Consider the following 22465-nt stretch of genomic DNA (forward strand, 5'->3'; position numbering starts at 1 on the left):
AGAATTATCCACTTTCAACTTTTTTTATTTGGCCACCAAGAAATAAAATAAAGTTATAGAGTCATGGGGTGTTTAACCCAAACATAGTGATAAAAACTTGAATATAACTAAAATGGTTATGCTGTAATTATATTTGGACACAACACTGAATAATCACTATATTTCTACTTCAAAAAAATTCTAACCCATATACTCATATATCTTCCTACTTGACAATAATATTTATAAGTCTTCTTATGTTATTTCTTAGAATTCGTATGTATTTAATATATTTTTTAAAAAATTTATGTGTCAATGAAATTTTCTCTCTTAAAACAATTATTAAAAAAATATATTTTAGAAATAAAAAAATAATTAATTATTATTTTTTAAATTATAAAATTATTAGTATTTAATTTAAATTTAATAGTGAATTTACATCTGCTGATTGATTTAATATTTACTCTTCCAAAAGAGGTTTTTTGACCATGATGGGGTTATTTTTTTGGTTTTTACCAAAATGGGGTCCGTTTAAAAAAAAATACAAATTTAGACAAGTCGTGCCAATTCGGCACGACTTCATATGCAGAAGTCTTCCCAATTAGGCACGACTTCATATGCAGAAGTCGTCCCAATTAGGCACGACTTCTGCCATGTCATACTGAAGTCGTGCCAACTTGACACGACTTCTGCCACGTCATAATTTTTATATATATTTTTTAATTTTATTGTTTATATATTGGGTAGTAAGTTATGTAATGTTAAAAATTAATTTGATACATAATTTTCTAAGAATGTTAGTTTTAAGGAACAAAAAATGGATAATTGTGTATGGATAATGTTTGAATTGAATGAATAAATACATAGATAAAGAAAATGAATGTTCTAAGAGTGTTATGAATGAATAAATACATAGATAAAGAAAATGAGGAAATTAATAATCAAACTTGAATTGAATTTTATTATTAAGCTTGTCTGTGCGGACAATTATGACGTGGCAGAAGTCGTGCCAAGTTGGCACGACTTTTGTATGACGGGGCAGAAGTCGTGACAAGTTGGCACGACTTCAGTATGACATGGCAGAAGTCGTGCCTAATTAGGACAACTTTTGCATATGAAGTCGTACCGAATTTGCATGAGTTGCCTAAATTTGTAATTTTTTTTAAACGAACCCCATTTTAGTAAAAACAAAAAAAAATAACCCTATCATAGTCAAAAGAATTGTTAATTTTATTAAAAAATTGTGTCACGTCATTAAATTAAAACTTGTGAAAAATTGTATGTGATAAAATCTTAATAAATACAAAGTGAAAAAGGAAGGTGTGACAACTTTTGATCTATATGCCCATTTTCACTTAGCCAACAATCAACCATTATATTGAGAGATATTATGATTATGTTAATTAAGGAGATATAACATACTTTTGTGATGTTTTAAATAAAAAATTGTTGAACATAATTGTTATTATCATTAAAATACAATCACTACTAACATTTTAATGCTCCTTTTGTTTTCAAACAGAGAAAGTTTGAAAGGCAGATAAAATGTGAATATGAAAAATTTTAAAACTAAAAAAATACAGAAAATGACAATTTTTGTAACTTGAACTTTCCATGCATATGTGAGGTGATTTGCAAATTGTACACTTCAAAAGATAATATATTTTATATAATCGATTATCATTTTAATATATATTTTATTTAAAATAAATAAATAAAAATAAAAAATATTAAAATAATACATTAAAAAATTAAATTATTCAAAAATAATTTAAAATTTGTCTTAAAAATTTAGTTTGCAAAGTAATTTTTAAATTTATTAATATATTAAAAATTATTATATTATATCAATCAAATATATTTTTATCTTAAAACACAATTTTATTTATATGATAAATTTTATATAGTTATATTCTTTTATATTATTTTATATTACCATCTAATTTATCAATTAGTTTTATCAAATTATAATTTATTTATTTAAATATTATAAGTTAAGAAATTATAAACTAAGAACTAATTTATTACCTGAAAGCTAGCTAAATCTAGTTTTACGATGAGAAAATAATTCAATAAGGTTTGTTAATTATGAACAAGGATTGACTATACATTCTATAATATGACTCCTGGTAATATTGAATCAATACTATATTTTACGTCTGAAAAAAATTAGTTTTTTTTTTAATATTTGACTCTTCAAAATAAAATTATACTTTTGGATTTGGATAGGATTAACGTGTGGGTGGTTATCCAAACCTTGAGTTAAGGTAAAAAAAATAATTACTTTAACTTTGGTTTGGTTGAAAAAAAAAATAGTTTACTTTGCTGATGTAGAAATTTTCTTTTCATTAACCAATTAAAAATAAATAAGAATTAACAATTCCAAAATCAATAATATTGTTATAAGATAATTTATGATTAATTATGAATGTATTTTTTTTTTTTACCAAAAGTTATTATGTTAGGTATTTTTATGAAACTTAACATCTCCCTAAATATAATGTGAAAAATTTTAAATTTGGTTTTCTCGCTGTAATTAAGACAATGTTCTACCTATTACGAAACATACCATGAATATTAGTTTTAACTGTAAATGCAGCACAAATCAAGACAAAATCACATTAAAGTAATAAATGAGTAAGACTCGTCTTTTAAGCTTTTTCAGTAGCATGTATAACTCCATACAATTCAGTAACCAAAACCATCTGAACATTAAGGAAAGTAGATAAACCACCAATAAACTCACACATATTCTCACAAAAAATACCTAACAAAATGTTGAAGAATAGTTTAATAAAATTGTTTAATCACAAGTCAAATAGAGGAGGATCTATAAGCCATACTTTTGAGTAAATTAAAAACAATTGTGCAATCATTTTTATTTTAAGTAACTATTTCTAATATATTAAAATATAACTATTAAATTTGTTATTAAATACAATTGTCTAACTTTTTTTACTTAAAATAATACAAATATACATTTTTTTTAATTTTTAAAATTATTTATTTAGAATTATATTTTGTAAATTTTACTATTTAAATTTAAAAATGCAGGCACACAAACAGGTTACTACATGTATTTCCGTTAGTGAATGAATAATAACTTGGAAATAGAAAAAGTTAAACACAAATAAACTTGATCTTTTAAGGTCCCCAGGAAATAACTGCAATTAAAATAATGCAAATTTCATGATAGAGGAGAAGTGTAGTTCTAGACTTTTAAATATTTAATTATTTCATTTTTAACTCTTTATTGCTCTTAATTTTCGTATAATAGCCACTAACTACTATATATTATCAATTAAAAATTATCTAAATATATTACCCTTTGTAGAAACCTATGAACTAATAAAAATATAAAAAGTCTTTACAGTATTAGCACATTTGAATTAAACTAATATTTTAATTTGTACATTGTATAAGTATGTTTACAATATTATTATAATTCTAGTTCACCATAAATAATAAATTTAATTTCGTAAATCACATCTCATAACTAAAATTCATAGTAGATGAATATTTTAAATCTCTAAAATAATATTTTTAATTTATAATAAAATTAAATTATGATACAAGATTATTTTTTATTGAAATAAACGTAAAATAAAATCAAATATACCATAGAAGATAGAAAGAGTAGTTTGAGAAAATCAAGAGAGACATTTTTAACTCTGATTGATTTTGAAATATAACATGATGTTTTAATGTTTTCTTTTCTTTAATGAAGATATATAGTATGTTTCTAACACACTAGCTTAATAGTTAGATGCTTCTTCTTTCTAAAGTAAATGTACTTTTATGTTTTTCAAATGTCAAATTGAGCAATGTTTTTAACTACTTTCATTGAAGCATTAATTTTTTAAATTTATCTATACATTAAAAATTCTCTTTATCTCAATAAAATAAAATAAAATTCATATAAATTTATTGTGTCAAAAAACCTTAAACAACATACTACTCTATTAAATCCTAAAAAAGGTTTTTCTTCTCTCTCCCCATCATTACTAACTGCACCACCATTGTTGCCATTGCAGAAGAAGAGAAGAAGAATGATACAAAGGAAGAAGAAGAGAGATAATGTATTGCAAAAAAACCTCCTTTCAGAAAGCCATTTTATGTGTTTTTGAAAAACTTGTTTCGGAAAACTCATTCCAGAAAATAGATTCCAGAAGGTATTATGTGTTACAAAAAATTTGTTCCAAAATATGTATATTTCATGCATTACATACATTCCGTTCTAAGAATCTTGTTATGGAAATCCGTTCCAAAAATCATGTTCTGGAATCCCGATCCTAAAGTTCTAGAAAGCGTGTGTTCTGGACAAAATAACTAAAAATATAAGCTATGTCAAACAACCATTATGGCTAAATGTAGGAGAAAACAACAGCATTGGATGCTTAAAAATGTACAAATTGTTATCTATTCACAGCTTTGTTACCCAGTAAGGTAGCAGAATGTGCAAGTTTTTGTATCTTATCAAAATTAAGTTGCTCAATTGCCTCTTTATCAAATATAGCGTCTGACAAAACAACTGAGGATGCTCCACGCAAAATATATTCACCAATAGCATCTGCAAAAAAGAGTTGAACTCATTCACTTTGAATGGTTATGCCAATGGTCTTAACTTGATCTACTAAATAAAATGCATTCTTGTGTCCACTAGGCATACATGGATGAGATTAGTAGTGAACACATTTGTTAAAAGCTGTTATAGAATAATTCTTCTAAAGCTTGTTCCATAGGCTGATATAAACAGTTCTTCAAAAGGAGTGTTTGTAAAAAAAAAATCTAAGTGCATAACCAAATAGGATATTAGTTTTCTTATATGCAAATACATTAACTTCACCATTGGTAAGTTCTAAACTTCATATCACTCAATTATAACCCAGTAGGAAAACTTCAAAACTACCTATTGTTATTCCCTGAGAAGCAACCATAGAGACGTGAGGAAAGGTCTTCTTGAGTGCTGATATGTACTGAAATCCTCCAAGTGCAGAAACTGGATATATCTATCACAAAGGTAAAAACTAAGTAAAAGAAATTATGATGTGAATTATAACCCTTAAAAAGAAAAATAAATTGACATGGGGCAGCTCTAAATATAAAGATATGAATGTTAAAAAGAAGATGGAAAGGCATACCTTAACCATTTTAGCCCCAGCATCACATGCAGACAATATCTGCATGGCACAATGATCACTAAGGAGTGGTCAATGAAAGCTAGAAAAAATTGCATTCACTAAAATATTAATGAAGAATTAATCATGAGATCTGCAAAAGACTTGAATCTAAAAGTTGACTCTTACTTCAGTTGGAGTCATTGTACCGGGAATATATAAAACTTTACCACTCTGAACGTAATCCATTACCATTATGTCCTGATAACAAATAAACAATTTTTAAGAAAATGCACATGGTTAGACATCCTAGTGTGTCCGCAAATAGTGAACATGTAAGTATTATGTGACAAGAATCTCTCAAGCTAATTCAAATAAGAAAGAGAAAAGAAGAAAAACAAAATAATAATAGTAAACACCGAAATTTGCCACACGCAGGTACTATGTGACATGCAGGTATATATAAATATAATTGCAAACCTTAACAGTAGCAGGACTCAATAGAAATTTGGCTCCGGCATCGATTGCATTTTTAGCATCCTCAATCCTGAGTACAGTTCCAACCTAAGGGCAATGACTGTTCAGTTCAGACAACTCTTGAAGAGATATGTGTTTTCATGGAATAATACATGATAAGAGTCTTGTTCATCATGTTAAAACAAAATCATAAGAATGCAATAGGATACCTTTACAAGCTAGTGATATCCTGCAAGAATGCAACTAAAAGAATTTTCCAATTTTATAAGAATTTTTTGTGTGCAATTCCAATAGAGATAAATTTATTAGTGTTCTAGACAAGACTAAATCAGAATAAAGTAAGAGATTTCGGGTAATTTTGGCGATATTACTTAGAATTTAGAAGAAATGTGGAAAGATAAGTTGGACATTACTCTTAACTGATTATGGGGCTAACACAGAGAGGTAGTTATCCACAACAATCAACAACACATTTAACACTAGAACAATTTCAAATGTATCAACTTTATATTTTTTTCCAAGATTCTACGGGACATTGTGGTTTTGTTAGAAATAATCCACAGAATAAATAATTATTCTCTGTTTGATAGCTAAGTAAAATTAAGAGAGAAGAAAAAAGTCCTAGAGTGAGGATTAGCAGTTCTTGGTGATAATCGTCATTTACATGTCAACCAGCATGTCCATTAGGTGATGATGCCATACACCCCACAATCTTAAAATTCAATGAACTGAGAGAATGCAATGACAATGACATGTTCTCCGGATTCCTTAACTCTGGGCAGGTTCACACGATGTACACCCAAACAAAGAACATTGATGCCATCTGAGAAACTGGATATAAACTTTAAGGATGAAAGCATACCCCAAGGGCCATTGTAGGATGCTCCTTCACAAGCTGCTGCAGAACCTACACAGACCAGAAAAGCGTATGAATTCTAAATCTAAGAACAAAACAAGTGAGGCAGTAAAAAAATTAAGGTAGACAACCTCAAACACACCTGGAGTCGATACCACAATCTCCAACTACATATTAAAAGAAATAGATGATGAGAAACACATCATGAACAAAAATAGTCGAGTACATCATATATTGTCAGATGTCACAAGGCTTGCATAACTCTAGCTCTGTATGGCCCAAAAGCCTTTAAACTGATTCAACTAGTAGGATCAATTTCAAAACTAAGATAAAACGGATCCATGTAAATGTCCTCTGAGTTTTCTTTATTAAGATTAAATTGATAATACAGAATAAAAGAACGTCAAAAGTAAACTTACAACTGAAACTCCACCTGCTATTGCAGCATTTGCAGCTTTCATGGCCACTTCTGCGCTGTACATAGGTGAAAAATAAAGGTCAGCCAGCATAAACAGGCACACAATGCAATTCATTATGGTCATGCCTTGGGAGAATTTGCCTAGTACAAAAATTGCACATCAAAAATTGAATTCAGCCAAAAAGAACATAAGACATTCAGTAAAATTAACCCCACTAAGCAAAAAAAGTGCGAAAGAAAAAGGAAGTGAAAAATAATACTCTTTTATCCTCTATATTTAGTAACATAAAATACAAAACAAAAACAAAAAAAATTAGGCTGAGTAATCCTCTTTCAACTTTGGCACTTAATCGTTCAACTTTGTGTATGCTGTCACTTTTTATCCTAACAAGCTACTATTCATAGACACCATATGCCCAAACTTCATCTACAACAAGTACGCCATCCCTGCCTCATGTTTTACACAACAAAAATTAAAACCACTCATCCCTATCCTTTAAATCTAAACCAAGGTTTTCACCTTTTTCAACATTTAACAAAGTTCTCTTCTGAGAACCAACATTCCCAACAAAAAAAATTAGAGTGGCAAGCCACTTCTACTTGGAAGCATCTAAAAATAATTTCTTTTATTGCAATTCGCTAACTCCCAGAAGAAGTTGCCTGAGTAATCCCCACCAAAGACAAAGCCATAGAGAAGCTGGATAAGAAAAATAAAAATACCCAATATTGATTATAAAAACTAGACCACATACATTTTTTTTATAACTGTTCCATCTTTTTTAATAAAAAGACTGAAGCAGAGAAGAAAAAAGGACCTGTTAGCCCTGAGACAAGCTATGATACCAGAATTGTTGATCTGGCTGAGGGTTTTGTCAACTGCGGATGCTGAAAGGTGAGGGATTCTGGATGAAACTCTCACATGCATACGCAAAGAAGGAAGAGAAGAAGAAAAAATATGGCATGGGCACATAGATAAGGTTGCAGTAGCAGCGTCCATTGTACCTGTACTTCCGCTTCACTATGCTTTTCTTTTCAGACAAACACAAGAAAACGAGTGTGTTCTGTTTCATCAATTAAAAGTTCATTCTCACAAATGCAACATGTGATGTAATGTAAGGGGTGTTTATTTTATCTTATGTTTTTTACTTTTAAATCGTTACTTTAGTTTTAGTTTATTTCTTGTTTTCAAATGTTTGTTTCTTTTGGAATATTACTATTTTTTTTTCATAGATTGTAACTTTCTTATTCAAGTTATTTTGTAAAAATATTTCTAACATAAAAATGCAACCGAACATGGTTCTATGCATTTCTTGAAAAAAAAATAGTAGAGTTGACCTAGTTCATGTTTTCGTTTCTCAATTTAAATAATCAAATTAATTTTATACACTTAGTATTGTTAATTATACCCATGAAAAATATTGCAAACATACTTTTAGAAAATAATCATCATGAAATCTAGTTTAAAACTATGTACATTCAGTATAAATTTATTTTCATTATCATTTAATTATAAATTATTAGTGATATACGTTTTATGACATTTTTGTAAAAAGTAACAAATTCGCTAAACAATTCAATACTTATTTATTACTACTACTATCAAAATAAATTTATTTTTTATCTATTCTTAATATAATGTTTTATTGCATAAACCAAATAAAATTTATGTTAAATAATTTTTTTATATATTATATACGGTTTTAAAACTCTATTTTGACTCATCATATCATATTATTTAAATTAAATTAAAAAAAATCAATTTTAAAAAATGAGTTTTAATATTAACATTTTGAATTAATTCAATTTCTTTAAACTTTTTATCATACTTGTCAAAACATAATATAAGGAAATGGTGATTCAATTAATTAAATCGGAATTGATCCTCAGTCTCATCTAAATCTTTTTAAATAATTGCATTTAATCAAACTAGATAGAACCGATCATATAAATTATCATAAGAAAAAAATAGAATGACTGACAATTTAACCAATATAATATTAACAAAAAATATGTATATTGTTTATAATTGATTTTTTTAAAGAGAATTATAATTTGTTCAACTCAAATACAATTTATTTATTTTTATAATTAAGTTACTTTTTTCGTATATTATGATTTATGGCTTTTGAAGTAAAAATAAAATAAAATTATAAATTACGTATATTATTTTAATTTTTTACGAATGCTACTTAGGATTATAATATATTAAAAGAATTAAAAGAAATAGTTTACTGAAATTAGTTGAATCCCGTTTCTACCTTTAAAACCATGATTTTACCGTTTATTGTTCGTTTGTGACATACGAATATATTTTTTCACGATCTATTTTTTCAACGATAGTAAAAGTGCGAAACACACTGCTCAAACCATAAGAGAGAATACACTTTGTTTGTATTTCTCAGAATTATTATTCATTCATTTATCTCCGTGCAGAAATTCCCCGAAGGAGGAGCTTCTCATCCTTTTTCTGCTTCCCTTTCCTTCAACCAATTCAAGATCCGCGACCCGCATTAGATTCGATCCGATCCGAAATGTACGGATTCGAAGCTCTCACTTTCAACATCCACGGCGGCTTCCTCGAGGCCATCGTCCGCGGCCATCGCGCCGGTCTCCTCACCACCTCCGATTACAACAATCTCTGCCAATGCGAAACCCTCGACGATATCAAGATGCACCTCTCCGCCACCGAGTACGGCCCTTACCTCCAAAACGGTGCGTTTTCTCCAATTCACGCCCTCTCCCTCATCCATAACCAATCTCAATTTATCATCTACTATTTATTTATGTGATATTAGTGTGTTTGTGATTATTTTGTTTCCGTTTTGAACCCTCATCTCTGTTTTCATGAAATTGAATGCTGAAACGATATCGCGATAACTTTGTTCGACACGTGTGTGGATTTGAAGTGGATATGTGATAAGGAACGTTTCTCAAAATTTTCAGGAGATGTTATGTAGTGTAACCGAATCAAGTACTTGGAGATTCGTAGAAGTTTGTGATCTAGGTTTTTCGTTTAATTTTTCATTGGTGTTACTTCATCATTATATATTCGTGTAGTGGACCTCGGTGTGATCCTCCAATGAGGTTGGGCTTAGCAGAGAGGCTAATCGTCATAACAGGGCAAACGGAGGTTCAAATTCTTGTTTGGAGAGATGTCTCGATGGTGTCTGAAACAGGATATCTCGAATAAAAATTCGAGAGGTGTTCATATAGTGCCCGATTGTGAGTAGGATTTCCTTATATGGAAGGAAGATATTTGCGGGAAACAAAAAATAATCGTTGTCTTGTTTATTTCTTGTGTTATATTTTTCGCTGTAGTTAACAGTTCTTTAAAGTTGACTCGTATGGGTTATGTTCAATTTTTCTGTTGGAATTGAATTTGAATGAAGCTTTCAAAAAATTATTTTTCTTACTCTGTTACTTCCTGTGTAAATAAATTATTTTATTAATTAGTTAAAAGATGTGTAGATTCTGTTGTTTTTGTATTAGCGGAATGGTGTTTTTGATTATTGGTCTATGCTGATGGCTGATGAGAAACTATTGCAGAACCTTCTCCACTGCATACCACCACGATTGTGGAGAAGTGTACTCTTAAGCTGGTTGATGATTACAAGAACATGCTATGCCAAGCCACAGAACCCTTGTCAACCTTTTTAGAGTATATCACGTATGTGATCTTTTGCCTTTTCTGTTTGGTATCTTTTTGTATTCATGGATTTACTCTGTCAATGTCATCTTTATATTGATAACATTATGTAGGTTGAGCTAGAGGAGGCTAAAATTTTAACATTCAAGTAGTTTTAGGTGCTGTAATTGTAACTTGTTAGCAACTCAGCTAACTAGTATGGGCATTAGCTCTGCCTCCTTGTGTAAAAGTTGAATTCAAATCAGCATTTGCTCTGGCTGATGAGTCTTTTGCAGCTCTTTTATTTTCATCCAAATTTATGTTATCATTCCACCAAAAAAGCTGAAACTGATGTTCTTTCTGTTTTCTTCCTGCAGTTACGGTCACATGATAGACAATGTTGTTTTGATTGTTACTGGCACTTTGCATGAGAGAGATGTTCAAGAATTACTAGAAAAATGTCATCCACTCGGCATGTTTGACAGGTAAGTAAATTCTATGTAGTTTTCAATACGTTGACTGTAAGCACTTACATTTTTAATTTTTCTCTGCTTTCTGTTGGCCCTCTGCAGTATTGCTACTCTGGCTGTTGCTCAGAATATGCGGGAGCTTTACAGGTTGGTTCTTGTTGACACTCCTCTAGCTCCGTACTTCTCTGAGTGCATTACATCAGAGGTAAACCATCTTTCCAATTTTCTCCTTTTATTTTTTTTAATTCATGTATTTAATACCGTGCTAAAGATTTTAGTAGTTAGTTGGTACTATTGCAGAAACTGCAAATAATCTATATCTGCATCTCGTAATGTATAGATTGTGATAATAAAGAGTTTGAAGAGTCTGCGATACAATCATACAAAATTATTGGAAATTTAAAAGAAACAAGGTGTTGGTTCCCTAATGAGGACTGCTTTCCTACGCTACCTCTTTTTGGGTTATATGTTGGATGGAATATTGGGATCTATACTTTGTTGTGTTATAGTTTATGTAACTTTTACATGTTTCTGTAGTACTAGTTTATTTGTTTGATATATGCTCATGATAGTCGGATGAAATTGGACTTCTATTGATATGATATGTTGTTGTTATATTCTTTATATCTCTAGGACTTGGATGATATGAACATTGAAATAATGAGAAACACTCTTTACAAGGCATACCTTGAAGACTTCTACAGATTTTGTCAGGTGAAGGGTCTGAGGCACTTTGTTATCCACTAGATATATGTACTCTCCTGTCACAATTTTTTCTTCTCTGATTTTCATCATTTTAATGTTATTCCTAAGCAGAAACTTGGTGGTGCCACAGCTGAGATAATGTCTGACCTTCTAGCTTTTGAGGCTGATAGAAGGGCTGTGAATATTACCATAAATAGGTATATGAAAAGTAAAATGGTTTTCTATTGCCTTTTAGTTAATCTGGATACTTGTAATAACTGGCATCCATGGCTTTTACTCTGTGCAGCATTGGTACTGAGCTTACCAGAGATGACCGTAGAAAATTGTACTCTAATTTTGGTTTGCTGTAAGCTCTTAACCCTCAGCTCCCCCTCTCTCTCTCTCTCCCTCCGCGCACACACACACACAGCCATATATATTTAGAATTAGCGATGTTTGTTAATGCTTTGGCATGATTCTTTTGGTAATGACCGACTTATTTTAAACAGATACCCATATGGTCATGAGGAACTTGCTATCTGTGAAGACATTGATCAGGTAAGTATGATTTACATATAAGACATGGCGTTTTAGGTATGTATGATTTACATGTATGACATGATGTTTTAGGTTGGTAAGTTGGTAGCTACAGGTGTTTTGCTTCATTCAATTTGTACTTTTCTTAGGCCATGATAGATTGTGTTTCTCGGGGTAGTTGATTCGTGTTTATTGATAGCCAAGTTAGTGAAATGTACTGCTAGTTTTGATATGGTTTTTACCAAAAGATATATTGGTATTTGATATTTTTGGTGATATTTGTTGTCTTTGGTTTAAACATTGTTGTATGGATTTAGCAACACAAGCACGTTGGGAAATTGTCCCATGAGTCTTTGATTGATCCCTGCAGATGTTTTCTAAGATGTCACTTTGAAGCTTTCCTTTTTTGAGCGCCTTCTATTATTCAGGCGTAAATGATATGCTTGTTTCTTATTCCATTTGTAATTTGTAATTGCCTACTTGGTTTTGGCTACCAATTTCCAGAGGGTCTTGTGTATGAGTTATTTATCCCTCTCTGTTGGAATCTATCCTGAAATGGTCAACCATCAAAGCATCAGTAGTGTCTGCATATTTCTGTCCGATTTCTTTTAATAATGCTTTTTGGGCCCTAAATTTTTATCTGGTTGCTCATGTAGGTTCGTGCTGTCATGGAAAAATATCCCCCCTATCAATCTATTTTTGCTAAGCTATCATATGGTGAAAGTCAGATGCTTGACAAGGCATTCTATGAGGAGGAGGTGAAAAGGCTTTGCCTGGCGTTTGAACAACAGGTTTGTTTACAATTCTGAGTATCACAATGTTTTCGCCCATGCACATGATGTTTGGTTGGGGGTAAATGTGGAGGGAAGGGTTTATATAAACTTTTGTTGTTTGATTTAATTTTTAAAAGGGGAAGGGAACAAAATCCCTCATTTTTCTCTCCGCCAACATAGGCTTTAGAGTGGAGGGGAGGATATTTGAAACATTTCAAGTATAATTGCTAAAATATCTCTACTTATTTTTTGAAATTCAAAATCATAAGATACAAATGGATTTGTTTGCAGAAACTTATGTGTAAGGAATTTTAGGAGAGAAAATAAGAAGAAAATGAAATTAGAATCTCAGTACTTTAAAATTAAGTTATGCGTAAGCTAATTTGTAGGAACTCTCTCACATAACTTGTGCATAAGTTTATATTAGTTTTTAAAGTTCATTGTTTTTAAAAAATTTCTTCTAGAAGTTCTTATGAAGAAGTTTCTCCAAACATGCTCAAAATAAATTAATTTTTTTAAATTCATTCTCTATCCTAGTGAACCAAACAAGAAAAAGCTACCTCCCTTCTCTACAAAAATCCCCCTGCCTACTCTTTTCTCTACCAAACAAATCAAAATCCACCTTTCCTTCCCCTTTCTTTTCCGTTAAAAATCTCTCCCTTCCTCTCTCTCTTCCTTTTGAACCAGACAGTTTTGTATTGGATTAGTTTAATATTTTAATGATAGCTAAATTGTTTTTTTTTCGGGTTAGTAAGCTGCACTATTTTGTCAATACTGCAGTTTCATTATGCTGTGTTCTTCGCATATATGAGGTTAAGGGAACAGGAGATCAGGAATTTAATGTGGATTTCAGAATGTGTTGCTCAGAATCAGAAGTCCAGAGTTCATGACAGTGTTGTCTTCATATTTTAGTCGGATTGCTCCTTATAGTTTGTATGTTCGTTGGGATAATTTGTTGACTTTCTGCATTCTCCATCTGAGTTGTCATTTGTAGTAGACACTAGACAGCCACTGTTCAGAAGATTGAGATAAAAATAATTAATCTTATGCTGATAAGATCTTCTGTAATACGGAAGGAAGATTTTTATAGTCGAATTTGATTGAAATATGTTCAGTTTTAAAGATCTTAAGATTCAATTTGTATGTTGTGAATTTTACAGTAAATATTCATGTGCAATAAACCTGCTAGCTGGATCTACGTGCCTCTGTCTTAATCTCTTTCTTTTGTTTCTACTCGAATTTGGCTTAAGATTACACTCTTTTTTTTTTGTATTTTTGACTCTATTTTTTATTATACTGTTAATCTACTTATTTTTAGTTTAAAATTTGTGAACTTAATTCTGCGTGATGGAAAATACTTTGTGGACTTTCTAGGCGACTTTTCAGCTTTTACTGTAAAACTTGTGTGTTCATTATTATATATGGTTAAGACAAATATTTTAAGAAGTGCTTAAATAATTGCAATACATTTTAGTGTGGATGTTATAGGACTGTTGTAGGATTAAGTTTTAACCCTTAATGCAGAACTGACTTTAATATAACTTGGTATTTTCGAACTTCTTTCTAATTTTATCAATTTTGATCATTCATGACTTCAAAATATAATCACAAATATAATTAGTAGCAGTAGCGGGGTTAATAAGATTGATGAAGTAAAGTCATGGCAAATAAAAATTTTCTCTTGTGGAAACAACGCCGTGTGGCATCAAAATTTCCAAGAAAATAAATTCTCTTGTGGAAACAATTGCCACGTAGCCCACTGTGCATCACTCCTGTTGTCACCCATAGCTTTTTGTTCAACTCACGGCGTTGTCTCTCATTGAACATTTTCAGTTTTGAATACAGCACGTGATTAGATATTTTTTGCGTACACAGTAGATTAATTGAGTATATAAAGCACCTACTTCATCTCATCTTATAAATTAGTAAAAGGTACAATGGATTGGACTTTTGCTGGCTCAAAATACTTTCTCTTCCTTTATTCACTGTTTTCATTCGCAGCTACTAACTGTCTTCTTTCCGTTCCTCCTACCAAATGCCATGAACATGAAAGTCGTGCCTTGTTGCAATTTAAGAAAAGTTTTGTTATCAGTAAGTCTTCTTATAATCCTTTCAGTTATCCTAAAATGGCATCTTGGAATGCAACCACTGATTGCTGCTCATGGGATGGAATTGAATGTGATGAACACACAAATCATGTCATTAGCATTGATCTTAGTAGCAGCCACATCTATGGTACAATGGATGCAAACAGTACCCTCTTTCACCTTAAACATCTTCAAAGCCTTGATCTTGCTGATAATCACTTCAATTACTCTCAAATTCCATCTCGAATTGGTGAAATTTCACAGTTAAGGTATCTGAACCTTTCTCAAACCTATTTTTCTGGTGAAATCCCACAACAAGTTTCACATTTGTCTAAGTTACTTTCTCTTGATCTATGTGGTGCATTTGATTCTCTAGTTCCAGTCAATCTTTTGAGTTTGAAAATATCTACTCTGAGAAGCTTAATTCAAAACTCAACTAATCTTGAAGTTTTTCGTGTTAATTATGTAACCATTTCCTCATCTGTACCCCATACATTCACAAATCTTACATATTTGGAACAAGTCTCTCTTTATCATTGTGAACTATATGGGGAATTTCCACCAGGAATATTCCATCTTCCAAACTTGAGATATCTAAATTTGGGAAATAATCAAAACCTCACTGGCAAATTTCCTGATTTTCATACAAGTGCACAAATTACAACATTAGAACTTGATTCCACAAGTTTCTACGGTACACTTCCTGCATCCATTGGAAATCTCAATTCTTTGAATTGGTTATCAATATCATATTCCAATTTTTCTGGGTCAATTCCTTCTTCATTTAGAAACCTTACTCAGCTTACGTTTCTAGATATTGGAGGCAACAAATTCAAAGGTGATCTTTCTTCGTTCCTGCTAAATCTTAACAAATTACGCACCCTGAGAGTTGGTTTTAATGAATTTACTACTGAAACCATCTCATGGATATGTAAGTTGTCGGGAATGAATGATTTGCGCCTGGAATTTGTAAATATTGGCCTGGAGATTCCATTTTGTTTTACAAATCTCACCCAATTATCTATATTATCCTTATATCACTGCAATTTAAGTGGACAAATTCCATCTTGGATAATGAACCTAACCAATTTAGCTTCCCTGGATCTTGGACGAAATAATCTTCGGGGTGAAATTCCAAACTCTCTATTCAAACTTGAGAACCTTGAAACTCTTTCTCTGATGAGTAATCTGTTGGAGGGAGAATTAGAGATGGATAAATTTCTAAAGCTAAGAAGGCTCGTTTTGGTTGAATTATGTTTCAATAAATTGTCGTTAATTAGTGGGAAAAACCCATCTAATGCAAGTTTCTCACAAATTCAAGGGTTAGGTTTGGGATTAAGCAATTTGAATGAGTTCCCACATTTTCTACGGGACTTGGCTGAGCTATCATATATTTACATGCCATACAATAATGTCAGTTCATTCCCCAGCTGGATGTGGAGAAAATCAAGTCTTCGGAGCTTAATTGTTTCCTACAACTCATTAACAGGGAAAATAGATCCACAAATATGCAATTTGAAATCTCTTATGCTTCTTGACTTGTCATTTAACAACTTAAGTGGCACAGTTCCCTCGTGTTTGGGAAGTTCTAGTCAACTTCTGCAGATTTTGGTGCTAAAAGGAAACAAATTGACTGGCCCCTTTCCTGGGACATATACGAAGACAAGTGATCTAAGAATGATAGATTTAAGCAATAACAAACTGCAGGGTCAATTGCCAAGAGCACTGCTAAACATTAGAATGCTAGAGTATATTGATGTTAGCCATAACCAAATCAATGATTCATTTCCCTGTTGGCTGGGAACTCTTCCGGAGCTGAAAGTTGTTGCTTTACATCATAATCATTTGTCCGGATCCATAGGGTGCCCTGCAGCATGCACATTTCCCAAACTGCATATCATTTATCTTTCACACAATCAGTTGTCTGGAAGTTTGCCTTCTAAAACAATCCAGAATTGGAAATCAATGGAAGCTTCAAACGAGAGTCAATTACAGTATCAATATTATTCGGCATATGATTATCACATGTTGGCAAGCTTTAGCGTGTTGAAGGATGGCTCTTACAGGTATTCATTTTCTCTGTGTAACAAAGGGAGGACCCTGGTTTATGAAAATCTCCAAGAGTTTTACAACTTGATAGTCATTGATCTTTCAAGTAATAAATTCTCTGGGGAGATTCCAAATGTTATAGGAGACTTAACTGGTCTTGTTTTGTTGAACCTTTCAAACAACATGCTTAGTGGCAACATTCCTTCTTCCTTAGGGAAGCTTTCGAACCTTGAAACTTTGGATCTTTCTGTCAATACTTTATCAGGGAAGATTCCCCTACAGTTGCAAGAACTGACCTTTCTTTCGCACTTTAATGTGTCCTTTAACAATCTTTCGGGTCATATACCTCAAAATATGCAGTTTGCTACATTCCAAGATAGTTCATTTGAGGGTAACCAAGAACTGTGTGTTAATCCATCAGTCAATAAATGTGAGGAAGATGGAGGGCTGCCATTTGTTCCACCTTCCACATCTGATGACGATCAAGACTCGGGAATTTTTATTGAATTTGACTGGAAAGTGGTTCTGATTGGGTATGGAGGTGGACTTCTTGTGGGATTGGCACTGGGAAACTCTTTCAATCGTGAGATATTTGCTTGGCTTAAAAGGATTTGTCGAGTGGGAAACTAAATTTGTGATGATGTGCAACTCTTTCCATTGTATTTGTTGTGCCTTTCATTTTTGTACTTTTCTTATTATAATTGCATTTAGGTAGCAACACTGTGCTTATTGTTTTATGCAGTTTAGCAAGAGTTGTTTATTGCTTCATTGACTACATTGTACCTACCGATATTATATTAGAAAAGTTTACAAACATAAAAGCTACTTCATGACTTAAGCAGAACATGTAAATACGCTCCAGAGATAGTAAATTAAATCATAGCTTATGAGAATTTCCTTGTTCATATAATCCCCAGAACACAGCTCACGGTAATGTTCTGCAATTGATTGGATATGCAGGACAGAAACTTTTTTTTTGTGTGCAAGTCCATTGTTACTTCATTGTCATTAACTATTGTTCCTGTTTCTAATGTGACACTTCACTTTATACAATTTTTTATTTACTCTCTAAAAGTATTCCACTAAGGTTTATGAGATTAGAATTTCAAAAGATCTTACAATATTTTCTTATAACTTTTTATTCAATTAAGATTTTTAATTAATACAAAAGAATTAATAGTAACTAATACTATAATATTCAGATTAATTGAGTTTCAAAACCTTAAACCCTCTTTACATTCTTTTTACAATTACTGACTGTAGTTCATTCATATTTTCTACCATTGTATCATCAAACCACTAAGAAACTATGAAAAAATTTGATCTAGATAAATTCATAGTTTTCCTATAATGAATCTTATCTCTTTTCTTCTTTTTTTTATAGTATGTGGGAGTTTTATTATCTATCTGTTTGAATCAGTTGAGATTTTGGTGGTCTAAATAAAGGGAGGTGTTGGAATTAATGACTCATCTTTATTAAACTATTTTGGTTCAGATGTGTTGGAAATTTGTTGAACATTTTAGAGTTGAATTGGTATTTTTAGGAATTTGAAATACTAGATTTGATTAGTTTGTAACTTCTCACTTGGTTTTATACTAGTTTTGGTTGAATTTGAGTGTTGAATAGTGAAAACCATAATAGTTTGGTATATGTGAATGTTGGAATGGAAAATAGGTCAATTATGATGTTTAAAACTTGCAAGATGATTATAATGACTTTTTTTTTAGATGGTTTATAACTTGTAGTCTTTTTTCTGAATAGTATATTTTTTTTTTTAAATACTAAGTTGGTCATCCAAACAATAGTCATGCAAACGTAGACAAAGCATTATTGTTCAAGTGTTTAGGGTTTAGGTTTTTTTTTCGTTTAAGTTGTGGCTTAATGCTTGAGCAAGAGGAATATCGAAACAAATATCTCTCTTCTACTAAGTGATGAAAAGTCAGAGTTTTAAGGTAAGTTTATGGCAAGTGCTATTATGATACTTAGCAAGAAGAGTTAGTATTGAATATTTCTCAAATAGGATATGAGTGCTCAAATGAAGAAGAAACCAAACCAATTATTTCTCTTTTGAAACTATTATCACTCATGCAATGTAACCAACATAATGAAAATTTCTCTTAAAATGTCCGATTTCGCACAATACTCATTTTGAATCACACCTGTGATCATGACAAAGTAAAATCGTCTAAATTGTCAAGAAAGATCTTTGAATAATTTGAATCATCATTTTTTCGCGTCTCCTCTATTCCACATCCAAATGTTGCTTCAACTTCTCAAGTAAATGACTATTGGGTTAAAACTCAAGCCCAATTAAAAAAAGCGTAATGTTCTCGCACACAATCTTCCACAAGTAACTATGTAATGTTATGTTTCTTCTCATTTTTGCAAGTGTTTCTTCTCCTTTTTTTTAACTTGTTTGCTAAGAAATTTATAAATCACTTGATCTCACAGAACCAACATGGTTTTGCTTTCACATCTCCTTGCTCGTTATAAATTTCTCACAATCACAACTAAGTCACAGTTGGTTTCGCTTTTCCATCTCCTTCGTGTTCATAACAATGTAACTAGTAAAGTAAATAACTTGGGATTTTGATAAACAATTATTATATCAATAGGATAATAGGTGAAAGTGTTTATAAATTATTTTTAATCTTAATTTCTAAGTATGTGAAATTTTTAGACATCCTAAACAAAATATGTAACTATGTATAGATTAAAGATATTGAAATATTTTCCTCTCTGTGATTGCTATAAATCACCGTCAAAATACATTGATAATTCACTACTTAAAACAAAAGAAAATAGCAAGAGTTTAACTAAGTAGACAGACAAATTAATGTAAAAAGCATGAATATAAGACTCTCCTTTCCCTTCAGTGTTACAAGTAGCTTCAGTATTTACACAAGATAATGAAAATCATGTATTAATGCAATATAATTATTTACAATAGACCTTCATAATGTACTGCAGCAACACAATTGGCCCTTATGCAATATTAACAATCAAAACCATAATTTAAAACCTTTTTGAAACATATCATGGGAGGATTTCTTCTTGCTATGGATCTTGTTAACTATGGCTTCCATGTACATATTCCCTCTATCAAACCTGTTCTTTTCAAAATTATATTATTCTCATGTCCAAAATTGGAAGTAACTGAGATCAAGACAAACTGAGATCAAAATCTAGACAATCTATGTTCAAAATATTGATTGCAGGTCTCTTTCTTGCAATTCCAAGTTGTATCTAATGGGATCACAGACAAATGGGATATCACCAATGCTGTCAAAGAAGATTCCACCAAGATCATCATCACTAGCTATCTGTGGCTGTTCACCCTTTCTAACTTCCCCATCAGCTTCATCTCCAGATACATTTGAATTTTTTTCAACTAATTCTCTGAACAACGAAGAGCGGAGAAGAAGGCCAAGTGCAGTGGGAGAAGATGACTTGCTGCTTGAGAATGAGTAGGTTTTATTTCCAAAATTTTCTTGTCCTACTGGGGAATCCAGAGAATCTAGACTGAAAAAACTGTTGTGAATGGCCGAAGATTTTGAGTCTTCTGTTAGAGCATAATTAGATGGGGATGCCACCTTTTGACCCTCTGCTACTGCATGTGCTTCAAGTTTTGCTTCTGGGGTGCTTCCTACTCCAGGCTTTAACCATTTTATGTAAGTGCTCAAATCAAAGTTTGTTACAGCATTAATCCCTCTGTACTCAATGGCTGCTAAGTCATAAGCTCGTGCCGCTTCCTCTTGTGTGCCTTTGTTCGTCAACAAAATATGCTATTCAGAGGCTAATGAATGAAAGAAGCTTAACTCTATCTTTGCTTTGTGTGTGTTTGTGCTTGTGGAGATTTAACTTACCGTAGGTGCCAAGATAGAGATATTTGTTTCCAAAAACCCTTCCTATTCTTGCTTCCCATCTACCATTGTGGTGGTGCCTGCAAAACATTCACCACTCATCATTAGTGATTCATCTTCAACAATTCAAAACTCAATTTGTGTGTATTGGTCAGAAAAATCCACCTTGCAACACCCCTATACTTTGACACACCTCTTGAAAAGCCACTGCTCTTTCTGTAAAATCAATTTTAAAATAATCAGAGTCAAGAAGTCGTTTTTTCATATGACTAAGTAACCAAGGAAGTGTACCCAAAACTTATATGTACAATATTAAGCCTATATAACTTTATCTGCTGCAACTTAAATACTATACTATTTCTATCTCTTATAAAACTGCAGCTAATTCCCTCCACCTTCTCAAGGTGTGCTAGAGAACAAAATTACAAGTACTTACCTCCTTAAAGTGGCCAAATACTCCTCTTTGGTCATAGTCTGCATTATTTCCATATCTTTCCCGTAATCAGATATCTGTTTTGAAAGTATAAGTAAGGAGCATTAGACGAATCATTTGCACCTAAATGAAGTATAATCTGTTATATAGGTAACTACTATCATCTTACTGGAAAATTGGTGAAAGTTGAAGTTCCCCAGTACTTAAGTGCGGCTAAATCATATGCTCTGGCAGCGGATTCTTCTTCATCATAAGCCCCTATGATATTTGAAAGATAAATTCTTGTCAACTTATTATACTTGATTGACAGAATAATTAAACCAAAATCTTGGCTCTCATCATTAAATGACTCACCAAGGTAAACTGTTAATCAATCGCAATTCCAGTTGAAGTTTCAAATGAAAAGGATGGATATGAAAACATGTTAGTATGTTAGCAAGGAAAAGCAAGTGAATGAGGAAAGGTAAGAAATATATAGAGCAGCAGTTATGCTAAAACCAAAAGGAGGAACTTTACCTTGTTTCCCTTTTTTCTTCTGTGTTATGTTCCAAGAGAGTTTGTCCCACAAGTGAGCTTCATACCGACCAGTCCACCTATGTCTGTTTACAGTTAATTTTGGATTAGCAAATTAGACACAAGACCATAGTGGTTTTTGCTCTCTTCGAAACTATAGAACAAGGAAGTTCTTTCTTATATATATCACCTGCTAACACCACGAAATTTTGAGCTTCTCTTTGTTGTGTTGATTGTAGAATTTTCACCAGCATGTTGTTTTGATAACTGCTGCTGGTTGTTATCGTCACCACTGCTGCTGACTGCTGCACCAACCTCTCTTCTTCGTCTCTTGACAGATCGTGTTGCTTGCAGCTCACCTTCTGCCATGGAGGTTTGGCTCTTCCCAACGCTCACCTCTATAATGTTATCATTCATCATTTCCATTTTGTATATTGTGATGTTCTAATTGTTTGGTATTTCCTTTTCAACTGTGCTTAACTTGATGAGATGTGTGAGTTATGCATTGTTCTTATAATTTGCATGCGTATTTTGGTCTTATTATGCTTTTGTATTTATTGTTAGATACAAAGTTGAAGTTACA

General features: G+C 31.8%; 4 protein-coding genes across 4 annotated transcripts; 2 read left to right on the forward strand and 2 right to left on the reverse strand.

The window, feature by feature from the left end:
* Nucleotides 1–4322: 4322 nt before the first annotated feature.
* LOC137826623 (uncharacterized) lies at nt 4323–7945 on the reverse strand. Its single transcript, XM_068632664.1, has 9 exons — nt 7663–7945; nt 6849–6903; nt 6561–6596; nt 6436–6480; nt 5577–5660; nt 5286–5357; nt 5121–5159; nt 4889–4988; nt 4323–4549 (listed from the first exon to the last, which is right to left on the reverse strand). Exons 1-9 carry the CDS (start codon nt 7842–7844, stop codon nt 4395–4397), a joined length of 768 nt encoding a protein of 255 aa, XP_068488765.1. The 5' UTR covers nt 7845–7945; the 3' UTR covers nt 4323–4394.
* A 1181-nt stretch (nt 7946–9126) lies between these two features.
* On the forward strand, nt 9127–14134 carry LOC137826622 (V-type proton ATPase subunit d2). Its single transcript, XM_068632663.1, has 10 exons — nt 9127–9559; nt 10394–10514; nt 10850–10957; nt 11045–11147; nt 11576–11656; nt 11759–11844; nt 11934–11993; nt 12136–12184; nt 12820–12954; nt 13717–14134. Exons 1-10 carry the CDS (start codon nt 9379–9381, stop codon nt 13846–13848), a joined length of 1056 nt encoding a protein of 351 aa, XP_068488764.1. The 5' UTR covers nt 9127–9378; the 3' UTR covers nt 13849–14134.
* A 617-nt stretch (nt 14135–14751) lies between these two features.
* LOC137826621 (receptor-like protein Cf-9) lies at nt 14752–17852 on the forward strand. Its single transcript, XM_068632662.1, has one exon. It carries the CDS (start codon nt 14874–14876, stop codon nt 17700–17702), a length of 2829 nt encoding a protein of 942 aa, XP_068488763.1. The 5' UTR covers nt 14752–14873; the 3' UTR covers nt 17703–17852.
* A 2117-nt stretch (nt 17853–19969) lies between these two features.
* LOC137825470 (AP2-like ethylene-responsive transcription factor At1g16060) lies at nt 19970–22453 on the reverse strand. Its single transcript, XM_068631137.1, has 7 exons — nt 22073–22453; nt 21886–21968; nt 21539–21627; nt 21373–21446; nt 21102–21152; nt 20940–21016; nt 19970–20836 (listed from the first exon to the last, which is right to left on the reverse strand). The coding sequence occupies exons 1-7, from the start codon at nt 22306–22308 to the stop codon at nt 20274–20276; spliced, it is 1173 nt and encodes a 390-aa protein (XP_068487238.1). The 5' UTR covers nt 22309–22453; the 3' UTR covers nt 19970–20273.
* Between the last annotated feature and the right edge of the window lie 12 nt (nt 22454–22465).

This window comes from Phaseolus vulgaris, chromosome 8, assembly GCF_000499845.2.
Source record: "Phaseolus vulgaris cultivar G19833 chromosome 8, P. vulgaris v2.0, whole genome shotgun sequence".
NCBI lineage: Eukaryota > Viridiplantae > Streptophyta > Magnoliopsida > Fabales > Fabaceae > Phaseolus > Phaseolus vulgaris.